Raw genomic sequence first — 22,522 nt, 5'->3', positions numbered from 1 at the left:
GCAACGACATTCCGCCTGCAAAGCATGGATACCCCCCCTTTTCCTGGGCGACGATTTTCAATGGGCGCGATTCCGTAATGAGCTTGAATAACAGCTTTTGACACTAAGACCTCTTGGAGTATTTCGGTAACCATCAACCCATACCGTCAAATTTTGGCCCGAAACTTTGGTTTCTAGCCTCTTAAAGATATTTAGGACTCGGTAGAGCGCCTCAACAGCTTTCAGCAACGGCTTTGTTTGAACCCGTTCAAACAAAGCCGGAAAGGTTGTGTTACTAAGATAAAAGATCAAAACTCATCGCATTTGGACACCAAAGAAAAACGTTGATGGGTTTAGTTTCAGAAAATTTAACTTATGCTTTTTAACTTAACTTATGTATTTGATCAAAATTCAACAAGAATTGAAAAAAAATTGAGAAGTCAGAAACGGCAGTGCAATTCACGTACAAAACATTTTATCTATTTTATTGAAAAGGACATAAAACATCAACATGAAACAATTATGTTTCTTTTGTTTGTCGCAATAATGGCCCATCCTCTTGTAGTGATTGATGATTTTCGTAGTGATTGATGCTTTTGTTGCGTAGTGATGAGGCTCAGCAAGCCTTTCCCAGGGACATGTTAATGATTTCACTAATTAACTTGTGAGTTGGCCCTCATTATAAGCGCTTCCTGTATCCCGTTTAGCAAGTGCTCGTCTTTTTCTAAATACGCCATTGTCGCACGTTTTCTGCCCTGTCATTTAATTAAAGGCAAAAGGCAATTATGATATAGATCTTTCGTTACGATGACCCTAAAATTTGAAAATTTGAAGGTATGTGAGTAAGAAATAAACCGAGTCCTTTTTCGAATTGAGCTGCACCATAAACTCAGTAAAAATGGGGCGAGCAAGCCCCCGAATCCTTCTGCATAAGTTATACGAAGGAATGTTACGATTAACCAGCTATGAACCAGTTTCCACTGAGGCTACGTTCTGTCGTTTGTCATCGATCATTGTTATTTTGTAAGGCGAGATACAGAGTCTAGAAGAACTTTGGAAATTTTAATTATTGTTATTATTCACTATTATTATTATTATTATTATTGTTATTATTATCGAACTCTTTTTGTTTCATTATGATATGGACGGGGATGTCGCGTAACGTATTATTTACCTTTTTATCACGATTTCTACGCCGAATCCACACAAACCCAATGACCACACAAATAAGTGCAGCTACCAAAGCGCATGGTAGAGCGATTGTAGTAGTTTGAGATGCTGAATTTTCTGGCTTTCCATTCTTGGAGGCTGGAGGAATAAGTGCTGCTGTGGATGAAGTATGAAAAAAATACAAATTCCCCTCGAGTCTATGGTCTTAGATTTTAAGCACGGAAATAAGAACAGTACTGATAATAACAACAACAAAAATAATGTAACAATGATAATAATGGTAAAGTGGTAACGGCATAGTGTAATAAGTCAGAATTTTGAATTAAAAAAGACTGAAAAAGAAGACGAAGACAAAGCAGAAGAATAGGGAAAAAGTGCAGAGGATATAGAGGCATTTTAATTCTAAACCTTTGAGATTTTGGTCCAAAAGGCAATTCCTTGAATTAACCGTCGTTGAGATCTATATTTTTGCCTCTTGTTCCAAAACTATCTCACCTTTACTTAAAACAACTACTCCTGATTGACTTTTCCCAACGCTGTTATTGGCAATGCACTGATATTTGCCATAATCTTCCATCTCTACTCCCATTACGAAAAGCTGGCTGCGACTTCTTCGGTTGTCTTGAATAACACTTGCTCTGGAGTTGGACTCTAAAGGATATGAAGCATTGTCCTTTATCCAATGGATCGTTGGCCTCGGGAAGCCAATAGCAGTGCAGCTAAAGGTAGCATTGGAACCGATCGAGACACTTTTGTTCTCTGGACCTTCAATAATCTCAGGTTTTTGGGGCACTGCAAGATAACAACAAAGCATTAGTTAATAGTAGTAATACCCTAATGATAAAAGTTAAGATGAAAAAGAAAAAGACGAAGAGGCAGAAGAAAGAAGATGAAACAGGATTTTAAAATCCAAGGCCCTCACGAATTTTCTATAGAGTTCAAGTCCTTGCAATAACCGTCTTTAAGATCCTTACTTTTTTTCTTTTATCAAAAAATATCTGACCTTTCTTTAAGAAAGCCACTCCTGGTTGGCTTTTTCCAAAGCTATTATTTGCAATGCACTGATATTTTCCATAATCTTCCATATTTACTCCTGTTATGAAAAGGTGGCTGCTACAATTCGGTTGGTTGTCTTGAATAACACTTGCTCTGGAGTTGGACTGTAAAGGATATGAAGCATTGTCCTTTATCCAATGGATCGTTGGCCTCGGGAAGCCCCTAGCAGTGCAGCTAAAGGTAGCATTGGAACCGATCGAGACACTTTTGTTCTCTGGACCTTCAATAATCTCAGGTTTTTGGGGCACTGCAAGATAACAATAAAGCATTAGTTAATAGTAGTAATACCCTAATGATAAAAGTTAAGATGAAAAAGAAAAAGACGAAGAGGCAGAAGAAAGAAGATGAAACAGGATTTTAAAATCCAAGGCCCTCACGATTTTTCTATAGAGTTCAAGTCCTTGCATTAACCGTCTTTAAGATCCTTACTTTTTTTCTTTTATCAAAAAATATCTGACCTTTCTTTAAGAAAGCCACTCCTGGTTGGCTTTTTCCAAAGCTATTATATGCAATGCACTGATATTCTCCATAATCTTCCATATTTACTCCTGTTATGAAAAGGTGGCTGCTACAATTCGGTCGGTTGTCTTGAATAACACTTGCTCTGAAATTGGACTGTAAAGGATACGAAGCATTGTCCTTTATCCAAAGGATTGTTGGCCTCGGGCAGCCCCTAGCAGTGCAGCTAAAGGTAGCATTGGAACCGATCGAGACACTTTTGTTCTCTGGACCTTCGATAATCTCAGGTTTTTGGGGCACTGCAAGATAACAACGAAGCATTAGTTGATAATAGTAATACTCTAATGATAGAAATTAAGGTGAATAAGAAAAAGACGAAGAAGCAGAAGAAAGAAGATGAGGCCCTCGCGATTTGTCTCTAGAAGTCAAGTCCTTGCAGTAACCGTCTTTAAGATCCTTAATTTTTTCCTTTTTATAAAAAATATCTAACCTATGTTTAAGAAAGCCACTCCTGATTGGCTTCTTTAGAAGCTATTATTTGCACTGCACTGATATTTCCCATAATTTTCCATTTCTACTCCTGTAATCAACAACTGGTTGCGATTCGTTGATCTGTCTGGAATGACTCTTGCTCTGTGGTTTGTGTGTAAAATTTGTAATGTATATGTATCTTATCATATTTTGTAGTGTAGTATCGCGGAGTATTTTTGCGAGTTGTAAATAGTACCAGGTCGCTCAAAGGGAATGTCATGTTTCTTCATCCGTCCATATCTTTGTTGTTGTTGTATGAGATGCGGAGTTCAAAAGCTTCGCAAATTCCTTCAGATTTGTCTGTTTGTAACTCTTTTTGCTTTTCATGACGGGTCGAGGTGGTCGTTTATCTGGGGGAACGTGAAAATAACCGTGGACATCCCGAAAGGTAAAAACTTTTAACGAAAACCTTTTTCTTCCGATGCTTGGGTTCGTGATGAAGTCCGTAATAAATTCTTACCCCTTGCGTTCCATTCCTTATCACATAGCCTCAATACTTTTTGTTGTAAAGTCTCACAATGCTTCCAAAATGTTAAAGAATCTTATGTTTGCAACCTTCTCTCGCTCTATGATGGGCCGAGGAGAATATGCTAACCGAAGATATCCTGCAGTTACGTAAATTGAAGAAAATGATCTGTTATTTATTACATTTCGCAGCAACGTTTCGTTCTTGACATCTTCAATTTCCATTACAGTTGCGATAGATAATCCCGCCTTTTCTTTTTCCTTTGTCCGACTTTCAATGGAAGTCAATTGATAGCTTTACTGCCAGGGTTTTCCCCAGGAATAAACATTTAAGATGTCAATATGCCGATTTGTCGGGATTACCAGACAATCGGGTGCTATCAAATCGAGGGAATATAAACTCATGAGGATAGAAACTGTACAACATATCCCTAAACCAAAATTATAAAATGCAAGGAAATATAACCAAGAAATATCCCTTATTAACAAAATTGCTAAAACATACCGATCAGAAGTGAAAACGAACGCATTTTTTGCATTTATAAGACCCGAGCGATAAATTCAACGTCACGGTTTGCATAACTTCCTGGCCATAAAATCGTGTAGCATTGTGTTCAAAATTCTGTTCCATCCTGATTAAGGTAGACCTTTTGGAGCTTAGATGAAAACAACAAATTTTACGAATAATTGGTATTTAAGATGAACAGCGAAGGAATTAGCGCTGGAGTAACGAAAAATGCAATTCTCGAGAGCGCAAGGACTACTACGGCCGGAAAATGTAAACAGATGCTGCTGACTTCAAGTGAAGCTTTGCGTTATTTTAGCTATTATTTGGACTGGTATTTTTTTTTTTTTTTTGTCCATACGTTCTTAAGGTATTGTTCGTTCGAAGATTTTTCTTTAGATACGACGCTACGTGATTTCAAGGCCATAAAGTTATATAAACAACGACGGTGAAATTGTCGTCCGGGTCTCGTAAATGCAATCAATGCTTTCGTTTCTCCTTCTTTCAGTCTGTTTTAGCACTTTTTCGAACAAAAGGGATATTTCTTGGTAATTTTCCCTGCAATTTATTAAAAATTTTGGCCTAGAGGATATATCATACAGTTTGTATTGTCACGAGTTCATGTTCCTTCGCTTTGGTAGTACCTGATCGATTGTTTGGTGATCCCGATAAATCGGCATATTGACATCTTATGAGCAGATCCTTGCAAGAATCAAATAAAATCGCAAATCTTCGGCAAAGCTGAAAAAAATCAAATTCACTCGACTTTTGCATATATGTACCCTTTAGTAAGTATATGAATTCCGTGCAGTTTTGTTCCTTGAATTATCTGTTAATTCCTGAGAAAAACAATGGAAGCCGTTTTCAACTTAGGCACAATTTGGCGATCCCAACACGTGCAAACAGGGGGGAAATTATTACTAGTCATGATTCACTTAACTCGCTTGTCAAAACTACTTCGCCAGAAAAAAGCTGTCATAGTTCCAATTTGATGTATAACTTACCATGGTCTAAACACCACGATTTCATAAGCATTAGATTTATCTGAGTATTTAAGAGAAGTAAATATGTTATGGCTCTCTAGTGCTACGGAAAACGGTAGGCGAGAAATAACGATAATTTTGAGCTTGTGCCCTTGTTTTCAATTTCGTAAGATTAAATACCCGAGTTAACGATCTTTCAAAATATGTAAAGTTTACTTTGGGGAAATGAATGTGGGATTTTTAAGAATTTGTTGAAAATACCTTAAATCACGCCATGTTGTGTATGCGTGACCATTAACAAAAACAATATTGTTTTTGTTTTAGAAATAATGGGCAACTCAAAAAGTGTAAAGAACAATGCAAATATACTGACGCCAACTTGGATGTGATATTCTCGAATTTTCCAAGGTCTTCATTTTACCGTTTGGTTAATTTCATTCGTGGGGTTTATCATGAACAGAAAAGCCCGCCGCTACAGCTACGATCAAAACCGGTTTAGTTTTCAAAGAATTCTTCGTAGCTCACAATTCACATTTGTACTCTTTATACTGTAAATACAAATCTTTCTTAAAATTCTGAAGGAAGCCATAAAAGGGCTGACAATAAAGCCAACTAGTTCAAGCATGTGTTCCCATGCAGTTTACCGTGAACCGTTTTGAGACTTTACGTCTTGCTTGCAAAGCAACACAAAACTATCAGGCTGAGCAAGAGCTCGTGACAGTAATTGGTACATAGGGTGGATAAGGTATTCTCAGTAGCCAAGAGTGGTTCTTTTTGCCATATGTCTCTCTTCTTTTGTTTTTGGCGATCCTTGTTGCGAAGTTTTCAATCAAATCAGTTCAAAGCGGGAAAGAGGTCTCGATGGTTTTTATTTGCATAGCGCGACAATAAAATATGCTAAATTTGAGAACAAGAACTATACTCCCGACAGAGCAAAAACCTCCATCATTTCTCCAAGAGGAGGAACACGCAAAGTATGTTTTTTCTTAAATTTTGAATTTTTATTTAGTTCAAGTGAGAAAGAAACATACACAAATGAGGTTAATTTAATTACATAAAATTGATGGAGAACAAGGAAGATAAATTATCGGTAAAATAGTTTATTAGCGATGTAAAGAGAAATCTGCTACCCCAAAGTAACGCATTATAGAGAGAGACCGTATACTTCCTCTCCCCCCCCCCCCCACCACCCCCACCACTCCATAAACAAATTCAACTGTCAGGGAAGCTCGTTTGGCCTCTATGCAAATCTGTCAGACACGATAGTTGATAAGAAGGAACGATGGCACAAAACTCTAAACATAAGTTTTGAATAGTCGGCTCGATCAGTGTTTTCATCAATTTTCTCCCAAAGAACACCAACACGTCGTATCAAGCACACAAGGAACACAAATTGCAAAGTTTAGACGTTTTCAGGAGCAGCCGTTTTCATGGAGCCGCGACAGAAAGAGACGGTACAGATGTCAAACTTACGGAGACCGCCGAATGGAGAAAACGGCAAAACAGAAAAACTCTTGACTCATATGAACAGCTAACAATATAATATTCGAGTTAGGGTTATTATATTTACCTTGCTATATGCATCGGAGTAGTGTCAATTTTTATTATATCAATTTCTTGATGGTCACATTTACCCAACAGGATTGCGTGATTTTATGGCTTTCTTCACGATTAATTTTCAAAAAAATTGTTAAAAAAATATCCAAATTCATTTTCCTAAGCTAAAATATGCACATTCTGAAAGATCATCAACTCTAGTATAATCATACGCAATCTTAGGAAATTCTGAGAAAAGGCACATGCTCAAAATGATCGTTGTTTTCACCTACCGTTTTAAGCAACACAGGAGAGTCACAACATTTAGACTTCTCTTGAATACTGGAATTAATCTAATCTTTATGAAATCGCGGTGTTTAGACTATGACAAGTTGTACAACAACTTGGAACTATGACAGCTTTTACTAACGCAGTTTTTTTGATACGCAATTCGAGTGAATCGTCACCTATTTTAAACCTGTTCGGTGTCGCGAAAGTGATCTCAGGACTGAAAACGAAACGTTTTCGTTTTTCGAAAGCAAATAATTTTTTTCATGGAAAAAACTGCACAGCATTTGTATACTTTCAAAAGGCTACCTGTATGCAAAAGAACAGCGAGAATCGTATTAAAGAGGACTACACTTTATGGGGAATTTCATGACGAGAAGGCTGAGGAAGTGCAGGAACGCGACAACCACCTTCGCCTTATAGATCGCAGGATGTCTTATATTATGTAGAGGTATGATAAGGCTGCTCACCTATCGTTATTGATATCCTTGTGCAGTGTTTTATGTAACCATTTCCAGCTTGGCATGTGTAGCTGCCAAATTTGTCAACTGTCAAATTTTTAAGCAACAATGGGCAGCTTAATTTACGTTTATGAGCATGTACGTTTGAGGGCTGTTTGCATTTAGCTCCAACGCGTCTACCCTGCAGATTGTACCACTCGATATACTCGACCCATCTATCCAGATATACTGAGTCTTCATCTCTAGGCTGTGCTGTACAAGTCAGGGTTATACTGGCACCAATGGGTAAGCAGCTGTTTCCTGAACTTGAAGAGATGCTGACATCGGGTCTAACTGTGTTAGAAAGATTGATGATAAATAATACTAAAAAACCATAATACATTTTTCTCTCCCTCCAGCCTATCTAGCGAAGATGAAAATTATAAATAAATCTATCTTATAGACATGTCTGTGTATACTATACACACGTATTCTACTATAATAATTAGATACACACCCATTTTCAAAAACGTCTCAATTTGAAAACATGCATTAAGAAAATGTACCATTTCTTTTGTCATCAAAAAGGTGATGCGCGATGCTTGTTTATTTCACATTAAAGGAACAATACCTTTTTTGTTATTTAGGCAGCAGCTATTTTACTTTCCTTTTTAAAATTACCCCTATAATTTGTGGAAGCAAAAACGGGTCTTTTGTTACTTTCTCGACTTGACGAGATGTCCACAACGGGTCCTGCTGGGCCAGAGAAATTGATAATAAATGATAATAATAGAAAGATTAATAATACGCAATCTTTTTCTAGCCGATCTAGCGATGCGAAAGATAAATCTATCTTATGATGTAAAGTGAGTGCAGTTCATATACTCTAGATCCCGTTTTAATTAAGCTTTTTATTGTTTATTTCAAATTTGAATTCTCCACCTGAAGAAGGCCGAAGCCCGAAACGTTGTATACAAACACTGAATCATTTGTCTTTATCTTCTTCCTTTCTTCTCTATACATGCGAAACATTTTGAAGAAGATACCAGCATCCTCCGCGTCCTCTTTTTTAGAGCTGTTTGTATGGTAGCCATTTTACACTTCCTGTACACATACATACTCATACATATACATACAAGAAAAGCATTCGCATCTACATGTTCTTTGACAAGGACTTTTAACTACTTACTTTTTATACTGGGATTGCACGTTTCAGCTCTGACAAATGGAAGATTCCACAAAGCGCCGGTAACAGTCAATATTACTAAACACGTCAAAGCTCCTTGAAGCCAAAAGTAACCCATCAGCATGACATGTTGACACATTTGTTACGTGGAAGTTTGGAATGACCTGTAGATGGGATTGTTTATTTAAAATAAGTTCTTTTCTTAGAAGAAGGTAGTATACTAAGGTAATAGGTCGAACCAGGATATTACTAAGCTATTGTATCTAAATTTACCCGTTCAGGCAGTTGTGAAAGCAAAAAGGGAAAAGGGGGTCACAAATTTGGCAATTTTGCGCAAAATTCCCGCTAAAAGGTATATAATTTCATTAAAAATTTTCTCTTTCATTTAACCCCAAACGTTTGTATCCTACCGAATACATGTGGTTATAGTTTCGTCTGTCGATTACTCAGTAACTTATTTGCTTGAGCCTTTGTTTTGCCCCTTTATCGAAATCGCTAACAGTAACAAACAAAATCTAAAGTGAACAGAGACGAGGTTGTTCGCAAACCTACTAAAAACTTTTGATAACTTACTTTTTCGGTGGCAAGCAAATGCAACGAACTTAAAAAAAAAACAGTGAATTTTTATGTTGTAATGACCTGCAGTAAGAAAGCAAAATTATTTCAAACAGTGCGTATCATAAAGAAAAGGGATTGTTTGGCTTGACAAGAACTTTGTATCGAGCGAGTGAACTCTTCATGTCCGTGTAAAACTACTTTTTTGTGATCGTAAACTTGAATAAGCTAGGTAGCCTACCAACGGACACGATGTACTCTTACAATAAATTAAAATAACGTATAATCCCACTAGTATTAATTAGAAATGATCAAAATTTCTTGTAGTTCAACATTTACACATCTGATCTCTGCTAATCCTTACGTCAAGGGATATAAATCCTTCGCAACATTTTACAGTGACATTACCATACGCCTCCTCTCGATTCGAATAATAGGGACCTTAAGAAACCCCGACGGCGACGGCAACGAGAAAGTGGAAAAACAAGAGATCTAACTGGCAGAACAATAGCTCAGCACGTGCGTTTTGAAACTGTGTACATTTCTTAGCCGTCCTATGCAAAACGACAACGTGAAATCGCCAAAATTTGCGTCGTCTGCGAACCGAAACCGCGACGGCAGACTATTTTAATTTCCATTTGGAACTCAACGGCTACTTTATACGTCATGCTGAAGTTGAACTGTGGCGCTGTATGAGACAGTAAGCTCCTGCTGCCATTCATGAAATTCTAACTAAGAGTAGAAATTAATTTTTTAATCCAAGTCTTCCTTGAAGTCGCCGTCGTGCTTTCTTAAGGTACCTAATAGGGACCTTAAGCAAACCACGACGACGACGGCAACGAGGACGTGGCAAAACAAAAGATCTCGTGGGCAGAACAATAGCTCAGCACTTGTGTTTTAAAACTTTGTACATTTCTTTGCCGTCCTTTACAAAACAACAACCTAAAATTAGCAAAATTTGCGTCGTTTCCGACCGGAAACCGTGACGACAAATGATTGTAATTTCCATTTGGAACACAACGCTGCCACCATACGTTAGGCTGAAATTGAGGTATGGCGCTGTAAGAGAAAGTAAACACCTGCAGCCATTTTCGAAATTCTAATTAAAAGTAGAAATTCATTTTTAATCGACGTCTTCCTTTGTGTCGCCGTCCTCACTGCTAAAGGTTCCTATTTCTTATACTTAGCAGATGCTAATGATAAACGAACTCGGTCATATTTTTCTTTTATTTTTTCCGCCTCAGAAGGACTTCATCTAAAGGAAGAGACAGTTAGGTTGGGTTAATCGACTCATGGAAAAAATGTCACTTCACTGGCGAAGATGTACCTGCTAACGGAGAGATATCCAGCCGCTAAACTGACTCTGAAAGTGGTCGCTTGTATACGAAGTCCCTTTTTCGAAGATGAAATTGAAAGTTAATGCGTTTGATTGTCGTTGAGATGCAACCAATAGTCCATGGTGAGAGGACGATAATGATTCGTTTGACGATAAAGTAGTGTTCAACTGAACGTTCCTGGAAATCATATCTTATATCTAGATATTTAATTGATGGCATTTATATTTTTAAATATATATTATACTATAGGGTCCTTATAGTTTTCTTATTGTATATATATATATATACATATTTACGTATATTAATAATTGTAAGCTAGACGTGACTCAGCCTATGGCTGCTATGATTTTAGTCAATAAACTACCTATATACCTATCTATCTATCTATCTATCTATCTATCTATCTATCCATGTATCTATCTCTCCATGGGAAATGCAAAGTTTGGCAAAGTTTAGACATTGTCTACGTTTTAGTTTTATTAAGTATGGTCGCATTGTTCCTAAGCAGCGTTTTATTAAAAGTTTCAGCTAAGACTCCGAATTTGGCCATCGGCGTTTATCTAAAATCAAATTTATTTCTTGCTAAATATGGTATGGTAAAATGTATTTCGAAGTAAATTTTAATAGCGTCGTCCGAGGACATCATGCGTACAAGTCAGTTTAGCATGACACGCGCGATGAGGCAAAGGAAAATGATGTAAACGCAATCGGAGATACTTGATAAACAAACAATTGGAAGCCAAAAAAAAAAAAGCCGTGTGGAACATGGGCTAAGAGAACTTTCAACCTTGCTGAAAAACTTCCCGAACGCAAAGTCCGAAAATAAATTGTTAACACAAGGAACTGGAGAGATGAAGAGAGACCCCCTAATGAAGTACTCCGTTTTCACAAAGAAATTTAACTGCGCATTGGGAGAATTTTAGAGGGAAGTATAGTGAAAGAGCACTGAAGTATACTAACTTCAAAATGTAAAAAGAATTGTAATCGAAAAGGGCAAATTTCCAAAGCTTCAATAAGCTGAAGAACCGTATATTGTTCTCGTGTTTCTTACCATATTTCACAGCATTACCGCAGTAAGGCAGGACTAGAACGGAACATATGCGATCCATGCGAGTAGTCCACCCATTAAATCGCACTCATCCCACCCCAGGGGGATGGGAAATTAACGTCTCCTACCCCTAACCCTGTAGGAGACGGGACCTCCATTTATTCGTCTCTATCCGAGAAGACTTATCTAACCGTTACTTAAAGTTATAGAAAGGTACCATATTCTTCTCAATTATTTTAAGACCTTGAGTGTTGGTCCGGCCGGAGCTTGAACCCTCGACCTCCCGCACAAAAGTCCAGCGCTCTATCCATTGAGCTAACCGGAAGGCGGTTTTGATTATATACCTTTGAGCTTCGAATGCGATGATCTTAAACATTAAACCTTTTTGAGACTATAATTCGAATAGATAAATGCCACATCATGATGCAGCGTTTGTTAATATTTTATCTTTAAAATGCAGTTATTTCAGGACGGAATATATTCGGGATTTCTGACTATTCGAATAAATACGTTATTTATACAAAATTTCTCCTCTTCTTTCGGCTTTTATCGAAACATTCAACGAAAGAAAGCGCCAAATATGAGGTCCAGATAGGAATAGATAGAATCAAGATTATGCGATTGGGTGATTCCAGTTGCTCCGTCTAAGTTTTGACTTATCTCTTACGCTGCAGTAGTCAAGGCGTCATTCACCTATAGGGAATGAGCAGTTTTGTCCTTAATGACTATCGAACCAGAAATAACTGCCAAGCTCAAAAGCCGGTACTGGTTAGATATTTTTGGCAAGCTTCAGAATTTTAAATTAACGTAGAATGAATTATATCGCGATAAGATTCACTTGAAACCTCTATCTGACCATTTTTAGTTTCAAATTCACCAAGACACAAAAGGGACGATCATATATAGTTTAAATGTCTTCCGCTATCTTTGACACCTTCACGAAAGTTATGCATTATAGAAGGAGTTCGAGGAAGATTCACTGCATGTACATTCATAAATTTGGAGGCGAATGAATATTGAACTCGTTCAAAGAGCTTTACTATACAGGATCTAGCCCTTATCATTTATAAATGCGAGACAAAACGTATAAATGTTTGTTAAATTAAGAATGCCAGTCATTGAAACTCGAGGATTCCACTGTCAATAAATTGAGGTTAAAACGACGGCGGTTAACTTCGAGGGTTTATGAGTTTGTTATTCTAAAAGCGAAATGTTGATGTCACCAGTTTTTATTCACCATATGCGTTCTTCCCGCGAGATTAAATAGCCATTGTTCTATATTTTTCAAATATTTTATACATAGAAAGAAAAGCCAATTTGTTTCTTGGAAATAGGCCACTGGCTTACCTCATTTACCCCTCTGATCTTTTTTCTTTTTCGGTATGTGTATATTTCATCCAACTATTTTACATTAGCTCGCAATAAAAGTATACAAATCCATGGATTGCCTCAAATTTTAGCCCCATTTTAGACTCTGTTTATTATAGATTAAAGAAATGATTACGAATAAACAGCCAAAATTCAAACCTGCTGAATTTACATCTTAATGTTCAAGTAAAAACATGGCCACTAACACTTGTCACAAAAAGTCATACAAGAGACGATCTCACCAGCTGTCTCAAAACAATTGCACAATTACGCATCACATATCAATATCAAATCCTAGCACTGTAAGGTACTGCATCAAACGATTTTGTTTAATAAATTGTTCCCCCAAATCCTTTTGAAAAATTAACTTTATTGCCTTCGCTGTTCACAAAACCAAGATCGAAATAAACTTTGTTCTTATTTTTTATTTTCCTTTATTTATTTAAATGTTACCTAATTTGGCTGAAAAAGGTGCAAAAGAAATCGTATTTTGAAAACGAAATTGTGTAAAAAATGTATAAACTTACCTTAAGACTTAACGGTAAGACTTGTTAGCGTACCATTCATTTGAAGGTAGTGGAATTAACCAGTGGTTGTCATACAAAACGAGGTCCGAAAGGAAATATTAATCATGCGCACTTTACTGAGTCAAAAATAAATCGTGATACGGAACCACATTTTTTATTGATAGAAAATGAATCAGCATGCAGATGTTGTAGGAGGAAAATGACAGTTGGAGAGCTCCTGGTAAGCGAACAGTTTAACAAGATCAAAGATTATGTTCGAAATGCCTATTTCTCATCAAACTGTAAAATGCTACTATCGTCTTATTCGTAAATTAGTGTCTGGTGGACATAGAAAAGAGACGGGAAGATGCGCGTGTGCGCCGAGGAACGATTTGTGCGGGGGAAAGCTCTCTACGCGTAAGATGATCGTAAACAACAAGGCCAGCTGTGTTTCTCTCAATATCTTTTTCAATATCTAAGATAAAAAAAAAACAATCCTTTTTTACTTGTTATCGAATTCATAGCCCACTCACGCTCCTCTCTCTGTCGCCTTTGTGATAGACGAGTCCGCTAGAATTTACGAGATTGAGCTTTTTTTGGTTTAAAGTCGATACCTGTCACGCATTCCTTAAAGCCAAGAGAAAACACAGAATTTGATAGAAAAACACGTTTTTATTTTGTCGATGTTAGGAGATTTTCGTGAGTGGCCATTACAGCCAAGACAACCATAACTCAATTGTTATGTGATCATCTGAATTCATGCAATATGAGTGCAGATGGTTCAGGATTACTTCACCGCTAATTAGCACGCACGCTTGGCGGCTATTTTATGTGGCTTTATTTGATGTAAGGTCCGTACGATTTCATTACTATCCGCGAAAATCACTTGGCAAAATCATTTGAAGAAAATCTCTCGGCGATATCTCTCTGGTTCCGCTACTCTCGAACTGATTATAATCTTCGTGATTTAATTTAAACATATTTTATTTCGTTTCAAATTCCATAGTTGAGGCGCTACACACAACTTCTGAGTCCCTTTCCCTTTCCGCAATATACTACTGCATCTTTGCTTTCATTTGATGTAAGTTTCACACGAGAGACTACTCATGACGTTTGAGTCAGATCGCTACCAGCGGCGATAGGACATTGAGTAGTAACTAATTTTGGGGCGGCAAATTTGTTATGGTGGCGAATTGACTGGATATCTTTCGCTTCGATCCTTTACAAATTTACAAGTTGGACCCAGACAAGTTATCCCGACTACCTTTACTCCAGTCTCACCACACCTCGTTACGTGTCAGCGGCGGCGCTGGAACGAGTCACATGACAGCTGATTAAGATTAAGATTTGACAAACCAAAACAGAGTATGGTTGCCGAAATGTAGGAAAATTCAATAAGAATTATTTCCATTCAATAAAAATATATTTGCATTCGATAAAAGTATTTTTATTCCATAAAAATACATTTTTACTCGATGAAATATTTTTATGCGATAAAATGAGTATTTCCATTCGATAAAATATATATTCATTCGTTAAAAAAAATATTCTCATTGGATAAAAAGTAACTCGCATTCGATAAAACATGTTTCCATTCAGTGGAATATTTTCAATCGGTAAAAGTATTTTTAATTGATTAAAAATAATTTGCATTGGATAAACCATGTTTCCATTCAGTGGAATATTTTCATTCGGTAAAAATATATTCATTCGATAAAAAATAAATTGTCATTCGATAATCTCACGTGACTCCAGGAGGCATGGTCACCAGGCATTCATGGCATGTTCATAAAGCTCCCCGCCAAGCCTCCATAAACATGGCGACCGATGAAAATGCAACCGATCCCTCATGGGAAGAGTTTTTCTCGGGTCTCGTTAATCTACTCGGCATTGCGAGTACCATAGTTTGAATGTTAACTTGGATTTTCTCTCAGCAGCAATTTTGTTTAACCAGTTGGACATTACAGTATCAGTTCTCCCAAGTGTTTCTAACGGTGTCGCAAATTTACCTTGCACTGGTCAGCTACAAGACCTTTGTTCATGCTTTTCTGAACTCCACTTGTATTGGTGGAATAGAATGGCTGAAATAGGAGGAAGAACCACAAGTATAGCCGATTGGGGTCCACGTTCTGCCGCTGTGCAGTGGAGTGGGAAGGCCAAAGTTCACCCGTTCGCCTTTCTAATACAAAGAGAAAACAACATCTCATACAAAACTTATATCAGGGAATAATAGACATTTGTTTTCTCTCCTCAACAATTTCTTAACGCCTTTTTCTTGTCTTAAACATTTTAATTTTTTTTTTTCACATTCGACCCATTTATTCTTGTCAACAAAAACCACAGTTTCCGAATTTAATTCACTCTTCCTGAAACGTATGTGGCCTGTATAGGCCCTTAGCATGGCGTTCCTTCTGTCTCCATTTTCTTTATGTTGTTGTTGTTGTGTAAAGAACTGCTGTATATAGTGTAGTCAGTTGTTTCAGTTTACCAATCAGTCTCCTCAAGGGTCCTTGAATATAAAGCTCATTTCCGTTGATGGTCTTATTTTGCTAAAATTGTCTTGTTACTTTCTTAGCTGTTAAGTACGAGTGTCACCTTGATAATATTACTTGCATTTCATTATAACTCTCAATTCTTTGAAATTTTTCCATACCTTCTTTCAGGTTTGGCAATGGTGACAGCGTTCTCAGTATCCTTCCGAATGCAACGTTGAGTACTTCATTCTCGACTAATGATTCTCATAACTTAAACTTAATTACTATAGGTAATTCAGTGAAGCAATGTTAAAACGTGCAAGAAATAATTAATTTAATTTACAAGTTGTATCATTTTATTGCAGATATTCGATTGAGAGGAGACGCGACAGAACGCAAACTTTATCTTGCTACTCTTAGTTCACTACTTAGCAAAAACGTAACGTCCTTGGTCCCTCAATTGCTATTGATGAGAACTCACAATTATGCCAGTTTTAAATCTCTAGAAATAACAACAACGTTATGATATGATATGAAAGCACTGGAAATAACGGCAACGAGATGGCAAAAGAATATTCTAATATTTAAAACACAAACAGCGGTTGTCTAAATTAAAGACACAAATAAGTTCTTGGTCTCAACATGTTTTCTTATTTTCACAAACTTTACTACTTCTGTTTTTCTTGATTTAACTAAGAAATAGCGAGTGACGAATCGTGCATAGCATTCGTTTACTTTGAGGAATCAAAGTTGAAGTAAACATACTCAATTAATGACAGTTAAAATTATTGACAAGTGTTCTTGGTGACCTTGTAGTTTATTTCCTAGAACTTAATGATACCATACTTAAACAAAACGGGTTAACCAGTCCCTTGGTCAGTTTATTTCAGGATTGAAGATCTTTGGAATGCTGGCCTCCGCTGCCGTTCTCCTGCTTTCTTATTCCGTGTGAACCACTTGTCACCCGTCTGCGCGGGGTCAAAGTCAGCAACCGTCGGGCCCTCTGCGGCAATGCGGATGAGGTCTTCAAGTGCTGCTGATCCAAGATTAACTCGCATACTACTCTTTATCCGATTCTCTGCGGAGATGGCACGTCCGCACTAAGCTGCAGAAATCGGTAGTACCAACAGAATCTCGACAAGGTGAAGGACATTTTGAAAGTCCTGGCGATAAGGCTTTTTTGTTAACAAGGTCTGCCACAGGCTTCCATAGTCCTTGTCCCGAAAACTGGTGTTAATCTGCACTTTTATTGACAGCCATTCATCAGGAATTTTGTCAACCTGGCATCCAGCATTTGCCAGCGCAGGTTCAAACCAGTGAGTCAGACGTTCTATATGCTCGTTTCCAAAGATAACAAGATCTTGAGGGTTAGTGGGCCAAGCGTCAACGTTGAACACAAGCATGTCTCTTACAACAGCAGTGGTACTTTTAGACGGGGCTCATCTCCACTTCGGATCAATCAAAAGGTTGTCGAACCTGTCTTCCAGAGCATTCAAGCACAGCCCAATGGCCTCAGCTTTTGTTGCCTCGAAACTACCAGTGCGAGTGGCTGCCGCTCGTTTGTGGACACCATCAAGGCAGCCTTCTAACGTAGTCCCTTGAAACTGGACTTGGTCATCTTCGGACTTCTCCAGCATGCCGAGAAATCGCTGCAAGAAATCGCTGCCGAGAAAAGAAAGAAGTGCTGCAAGAAAGCGTTGCCGAGAAAAGAAAGAAGTGCTGCAAGAAAGCGTTGCCGAGAAATCGCTGCATGCCGAGATATTGCTGCATTTGGGACGGGACGCGTTTTCAGGGAGTAAACGCTGGTGAACGTTTCTCGATGATAGCAAACATGTCTGCGAGAAAATGACAAAATGCTGCGAACTGCACGGTTTTCATTTTTTCGCAGACAAATTTTTCTCTCCCCTTGATATCTGAATTAAAACCTTTAGGGCTCTGCTGATGTGCGGCAGCTATCTCGTTCCGCTGACCTGGGTGGGTTTCAAAACATTAATTCCCAGTTCATTTCCAATGCTTTGAAGTTCGCGCGTGCTCTTGGGGCCGTAGTGGTAAGTTTTCCAGACGAGCTGGAGAACGTCATACACCGTGTTCACCAAAACACAATTCTTTTGCATTTCTAGTAGTGCCAACTCTAACCGATGGGGAAGACAGTGGAAATCGATAACGTGGGGGATGTCCCGTCGTAACAATGCCACCACTCCGCCTTTCTTTCCAAGGTTACTGACTGATGCTCCATCAGCACCCATACCGACAAGGTTTTCCTTCCATTGCTGAATTCCAACGTCAGCGAAGGCACCATTTACCGTGTCCAAAATACCATAAAATGGCTAAAAATAACAATTTCAACTTATGATAACAATATAACAAAGAATGAAAGTGGTATATGCTAACCTTTTAGTTTAAAATAAAAAGCAAGTGAACCTTCCTTCATTCAAATGGACGCTATTACAGCTTCATCTCTCCATGCTAAAGCGAACTACTATTTATTTCATTATGAGAAAGTGCTTCGCGCGGGACTGTCAAAGTTTTTTATTTCTATGATAATGCCACAGTGATTCGCATGACATGAAGTAATAACTGATCAATTTTTTTTCTGCCTACTAATAGTACGTCACCCAAAAATTGAGTTATTAATCAGGTCAAAATTAAAAACTCACATGAAACTAAAAAGATACCTTGCGCATGACCATGAGCAACTGCCTTGTGTCCTATTAAACGATTTGCGGGTTGACCATCCTTTACAAGTCGACAATGCACAGTCTCATTTTCCTTTCCTGAAGCGTCGGTGGCGCCGTCAATCATCACACTCAAGTATTTCTTCCCGTTTACTTCACTGGCTAGTTCTTCTGTTAAAACGGTGCCAATTGTAGACATCAGAGTGCCGCAACGTTTGTCATTGGCGTAAGTGTGGCTAATTTTCAAACCATTCTTCTTTTGAAGTGCTAGAATAGGCTCATATTTACTAAAAGGAGGTTCCTCTTTAGTTATTAGGTACGCGGTGTTGACTTTAACAGCAAATTCCTTCCGGTCTTGTTCTTCCCCTTTTTTTTGGCCTTTACAGAAGCTTTGCCGATCGGGGCGCTTTCCAAAGGTTGTTTTTTGATGAGAAGGACATCACGGGCACGCAAATGTCTACCGGTAACGTTATGTTTCACTAGAGTTTCCTTTTAGAAAGTCTGCGAACTAGTTAAGAAATCGGTTTTTCCAGCCATTTCAGGGACAACACAGCAGATTTCATGCCACTTCAACCCAGGGCTTGGTAGACTTCTCATTCGGCATAGACTGTTGTTGGGGGCAATAGGTCTTGAGTTGGAACAGACACACTTGCATTTACCTTCTCAGGCAAATCGATCTCTGGTAATTCACAGGTATTCGGCTCAACATCGGCTACCTTTGAGCCAGCTAGTTCTCGCAACTGATCTTTTCAACTAGCACTCGGTATGTGACCGGACAACCCCCTTAGTCCTCTCGGATCCACGATAATCCTTCACCATGACAGGTTCACCAACCTCAAAACCGCGTCTGACCATGGGATTTATCCTCCTCGACTTTTGTTCCATCCGTGCAGACAAGTTGGGTCTAAGCAACTCATGCCTTGTTCTCAATCTGCGACCCATCAAAATTTCTGCTAGTGAACACCCAATGGCGGTATGGGGCGTGGTTCGGTAGCTCAAAAGGAATCGAGCCAATTTCTGCGTTTAGGTACCCGGTTCATTCTTCATGACTCTCATGGCTTCCTTAAATGTCCGAACTGCACGTTCAGCGTCACCATTGGATGCAGGATGATATGGTGACGACAAACACAGGCGAACACCATTGGAAGTTAAGAAATCTTTCATTTCTCTAAAGACAAACTGTGGACCATTGTCGGCCACTATCTCCTCCGGCAAGCCATGCGTAGCAAACAAGCTGCGCAGAGCTCCAATTGTGGCGCAGGCACTGGTGGAGGGTATTTGAATCACTTCCATCCACTTAGACTTGGCATCAACCACTATAGGAAACATTCCTCCATTGAATGGTCCAGCAAAATCCACATGTAAACGCTGCCACGGGGGGTAGGCCAGATCCCTGGGTTGACCACCTTAAAAGGCGCTCTAAAACGGTTGGCTTGACAATCAGTGCAATCTCTCACGGTCTGTTCGATGTCGCTGTCCAGGTTTGGCCACCAGACATGCAATCGTGCCAAAGACTTCATTCGCACCATTCCTGGGTGGTTAAGATGTTTATCAGACAGCACTTCGATATCTAGAGGGTATCACTACTCTTGTACCACGCAACAAGTAACAATCCTCCACTGTAAATTCTTCACGTTTGGCGCGATAAAATCTGAGTTCCTCTGGCGTATTCTCTTCTGCTGGCCAACCATGCAATACGGTATTAGATATCTAATACCGCAGTTCAAAATATATGAACTTCATATATTCATTGTATCTGATTTATCATCACGGGTTTATTACGAATACACTTAGCGGCCTGCTCCCACTTGGCTTGTTAGCTCAATTGGTAGAGCGCTGCACTAGTATCGCAGAGGTCAGTGGTTCGAATCCCGTACAGGCCTGATTTTTTTCAGGTCTGATTTTCGCTATTGCATAAATAGCGCTCTCTACTGCGAGGATCGTGCATCATACGTATTTATTAAACCCTAGTTCATTAACACTATAACAGTAACGAAATAATTTGAATATATCAACAAAGTTGAAATGGTAAATTGGCCACCGTTACAATTATAAAAGCTGACGTTTCGAGCATTAGCCCTTCGTCAGAGCGAATAGAGGAATTGAGGGTTGTGTGTGCTTTTAAAGGCAGAAAATGGAGCTACGTGATTGGTGGGAACATGGCAACGAGAAAAACACCAATAAATTAGTGGAATATGTAGGTTAATATGTAGGTTAATTGACCACTGCCCATAGGACCTTTGCAGGGCCAACACCCACCCATCCCACCCAGGGGAGGACATTCACCACACAGTAATCTCGTGCGTGGGAAATTAACGTCTCCTACCCCTAACCCTGCAGAAGACGGGGCCTACGGTTTATTCGTCCTTATCCGAGAAGACTAGAATATCTATCCATTTCTTGATTATAGAAAAGTAGCAAATTCTCCTCGCTTATTTTCAGACCATGAGTATTGGTTCGGCCGGGGCTCGAACCTTCGACCTCCCTCCCACACATCACAATCCGGCGCTCTAGCCAATTGAGCAAACCGGGAGGCGGTTAGAAAAGAATGAAAAGCGAATGAAAAGCGAATGAGAATGAAAAGCGTTCGTTGATACCTGTGGGATTTAGACTGCTGGTTTGAAAGATGATCTTTTGTTCAAGAATTTTACGGCTTTCCGTGGTACCTAAGTGTAAGGAAAGACCGGAGATTGTCATATGTTGCTAATGTTGTTGTTTTACCTAATCATTTTAAGGTAAAAATCTGTAGTTAGTGAGAAGTATGGCAGAATCAGATTGATTAGTCGACATTTCCAGGACTTGCTTTTACCGGTAATTTACCAACTTTGTATGGTGTCCATCGCACCAGCGACACGTTACTAATATTGGTTATCTTTTATTTTTTTTCCTTCTTAAGATCCCCGGTGCAACCGAAAACCTACAACCACCGATACGAAAGCTCCAACAACTTCACCAACTACAACTTTACAATCTACGACTACCAGCTGCACTTCCACTTTTCAAACCACTAATTCGACTACAGCGAATGTGTTTACTGAGGAAATCACTTTATCAACAAGAACAACAAGCACCAACGAATCGTCCACAAGAAGGAGCACGTGGTAAAAAAAAGCTGCTAAAGAACCAGTTATGACTACAGACTCAGATGTAGTTGGTCTTCTATTGACTGCTGAACTGTGCATCCCCATCAAACCAGGTAAAAGACATGATCTTCTAAGCTTTATTCGGACCGTTGCCTTAGAACAGTCACCTCCAAAAAATTGAAACTGGTCGAAAGGATCACATATTCTGTTAACTTCAAATGGGTTTTAATTTTTCATTAATAAGCTCGACCCAACTAGAGGCGTATCTACTTTCTCTTTATTCGATTTCCACACCTATTCCGCATGTAAATTCGTATAAATGTAAAAAAAGGAAAATGTCATTCCTTTCACCCAGTGTTTCCACATGATTTTTTAATTGTGTAAAACATGCGTTGGTGTACGCACTTTAGAGCCTTAGCGATGATTTGCGGCTCAACCGTACAGTAAGTTTTTACTGATCATGAGGCTTCGACTAAGTGACCAACTTTTCCATATGAAGTGCGCATTGCTTAGTCTCACCCATGTTATATTTCTTCAGTTTCAGAGCTCAATTGGACAATCATGATTACTTTAATGGCCTGCCTTCTGTTGTCAATCATGGTGAACATTATCTTCTTTTGCCGACTAAGGAAACGAAAGCGGGGACATGATTTCGACGAAAAGAATGCGAAATTGTTAAAGATAATTCAGTAAAACACCAGAAGAAAAACAGAATAGAACCATGGGTGGAGAGAACTCGATTATTATGCAGACGGTCAGCAGACGTCACGGACGTGTGAGATGTTTTGTTGAAGAATTTAAAAGAAGTGAAATGAGCAATTCAGCTGTAACTGGTGAGGATATGATCAGATGTTGTCCAGTTCAAAGATGACAACCAA

General features: G+C 38.7%; 3 protein-coding genes and 2 pseudogenes across 4 annotated transcripts in view; 1 reads left to right on the top strand and 4 right to left on the bottom strand.

The window, feature by feature from the left end:
- The window catches only part of LOC148740900 (fibroblast growth factor receptor 4-like), a 78,358-nt gene extending 64,788 nt beyond the window's left edge, over nucleotides 1-13,570 (bottom strand). Inside the window, exons 1-3 of one of the 2 annotated variants that reach the window (XM_088754363.1) lie at nucleotides 13,434-13,570; nucleotides 8,602-8,762; nucleotides 7,443-7,766 (exon numbers count right to left, since the gene is read on the bottom strand). In XM_088754363.1, coding sequence (XP_088610489.1) covers nucleotides 7,443-7,766; nucleotides 8,602-8,737 — 460 coding nt within the window. In that variant the 5' untranslated portion in view covers nucleotides 8,738-8,762; nucleotides 13,434-13,570. Of the gene's footprint in view, nucleotides 1-7,442; nucleotides 7,767-8,601; nucleotides 8,763-10,480; nucleotides 10,687-13,433 lie in introns of those variants that run through there. The other variant, XM_088754369.1, reaches the window with a different exon arrangement.
- LOC148740890 (uncharacterized) overlaps nucleotides 1-22,522 on the top strand; it is a 244,651-nt gene that overhangs the window by 134,790 nt on the left and 87,339 nt on the right. The window lies entirely within an intron of this gene.
- LOC148740901 (muscle, skeletal receptor tyrosine-protein kinase-like) lies at nucleotides 438-3,639 on the bottom strand. The gene is made up of 6 exons (XM_088754658.1): nucleotides 3,155-3,639; nucleotides 2,664-2,963; nucleotides 2,153-2,452; nucleotides 1,645-1,941; nucleotides 1,154-1,305; nucleotides 438-734 (listed from the first exon to the last, which is right to left on the bottom strand). Exons 2-6 carry the CDS (start codon nucleotides 2,743-2,745, stop codon nucleotides 633-635), a joined length of 933 nt encoding a protein of 310 aa, XP_088610784.1. The 5' UTR covers nucleotides 2,746-2,963; nucleotides 3,155-3,639; the 3' UTR covers nucleotides 438-632.
- Nucleotides 16,736-17,523, bottom strand: LOC148740899 (uncharacterized; annotated as a pseudogene).
- Nucleotides 17,761-19,098, bottom strand: LOC148740898 (zinc finger protein 862-like; annotated as a pseudogene).

This window comes from Stylophora pistillata, chromosome 1, assembly GCF_964205215.1.
Source record: "Stylophora pistillata chromosome 1, jaStyPist1.2, whole genome shotgun sequence".
NCBI lineage: Eukaryota > Metazoa > Cnidaria > Anthozoa > Scleractinia > Pocilloporidae > Stylophora > Stylophora pistillata.
This window is presented reverse-complemented; position numbering and strand designations above follow the sequence as displayed.

Coding starts and splice junctions, on each gene's coding strand:
- LOC148740901 (XM_088754658.1), bottom strand. CDS start 2,745: ATGGAAGATTATGGAGAATATCAGTGCATTGCATATAATAGCTTTGGA. Junction 2,453..2,663: donor AGTGGCTTTCTTAAAGAAAG/GTCAGATATTTT, acceptor GTTATCTTGCAG/TGCCCCAAAAACCTGAGATT. Junction 1,306..1,644: donor AGTAGTTGTTTTAAGTAAAG/GTGAGATAGTTT, acceptor CTTCATCCACAG/CAGCACTTATTCCTCCAGCC.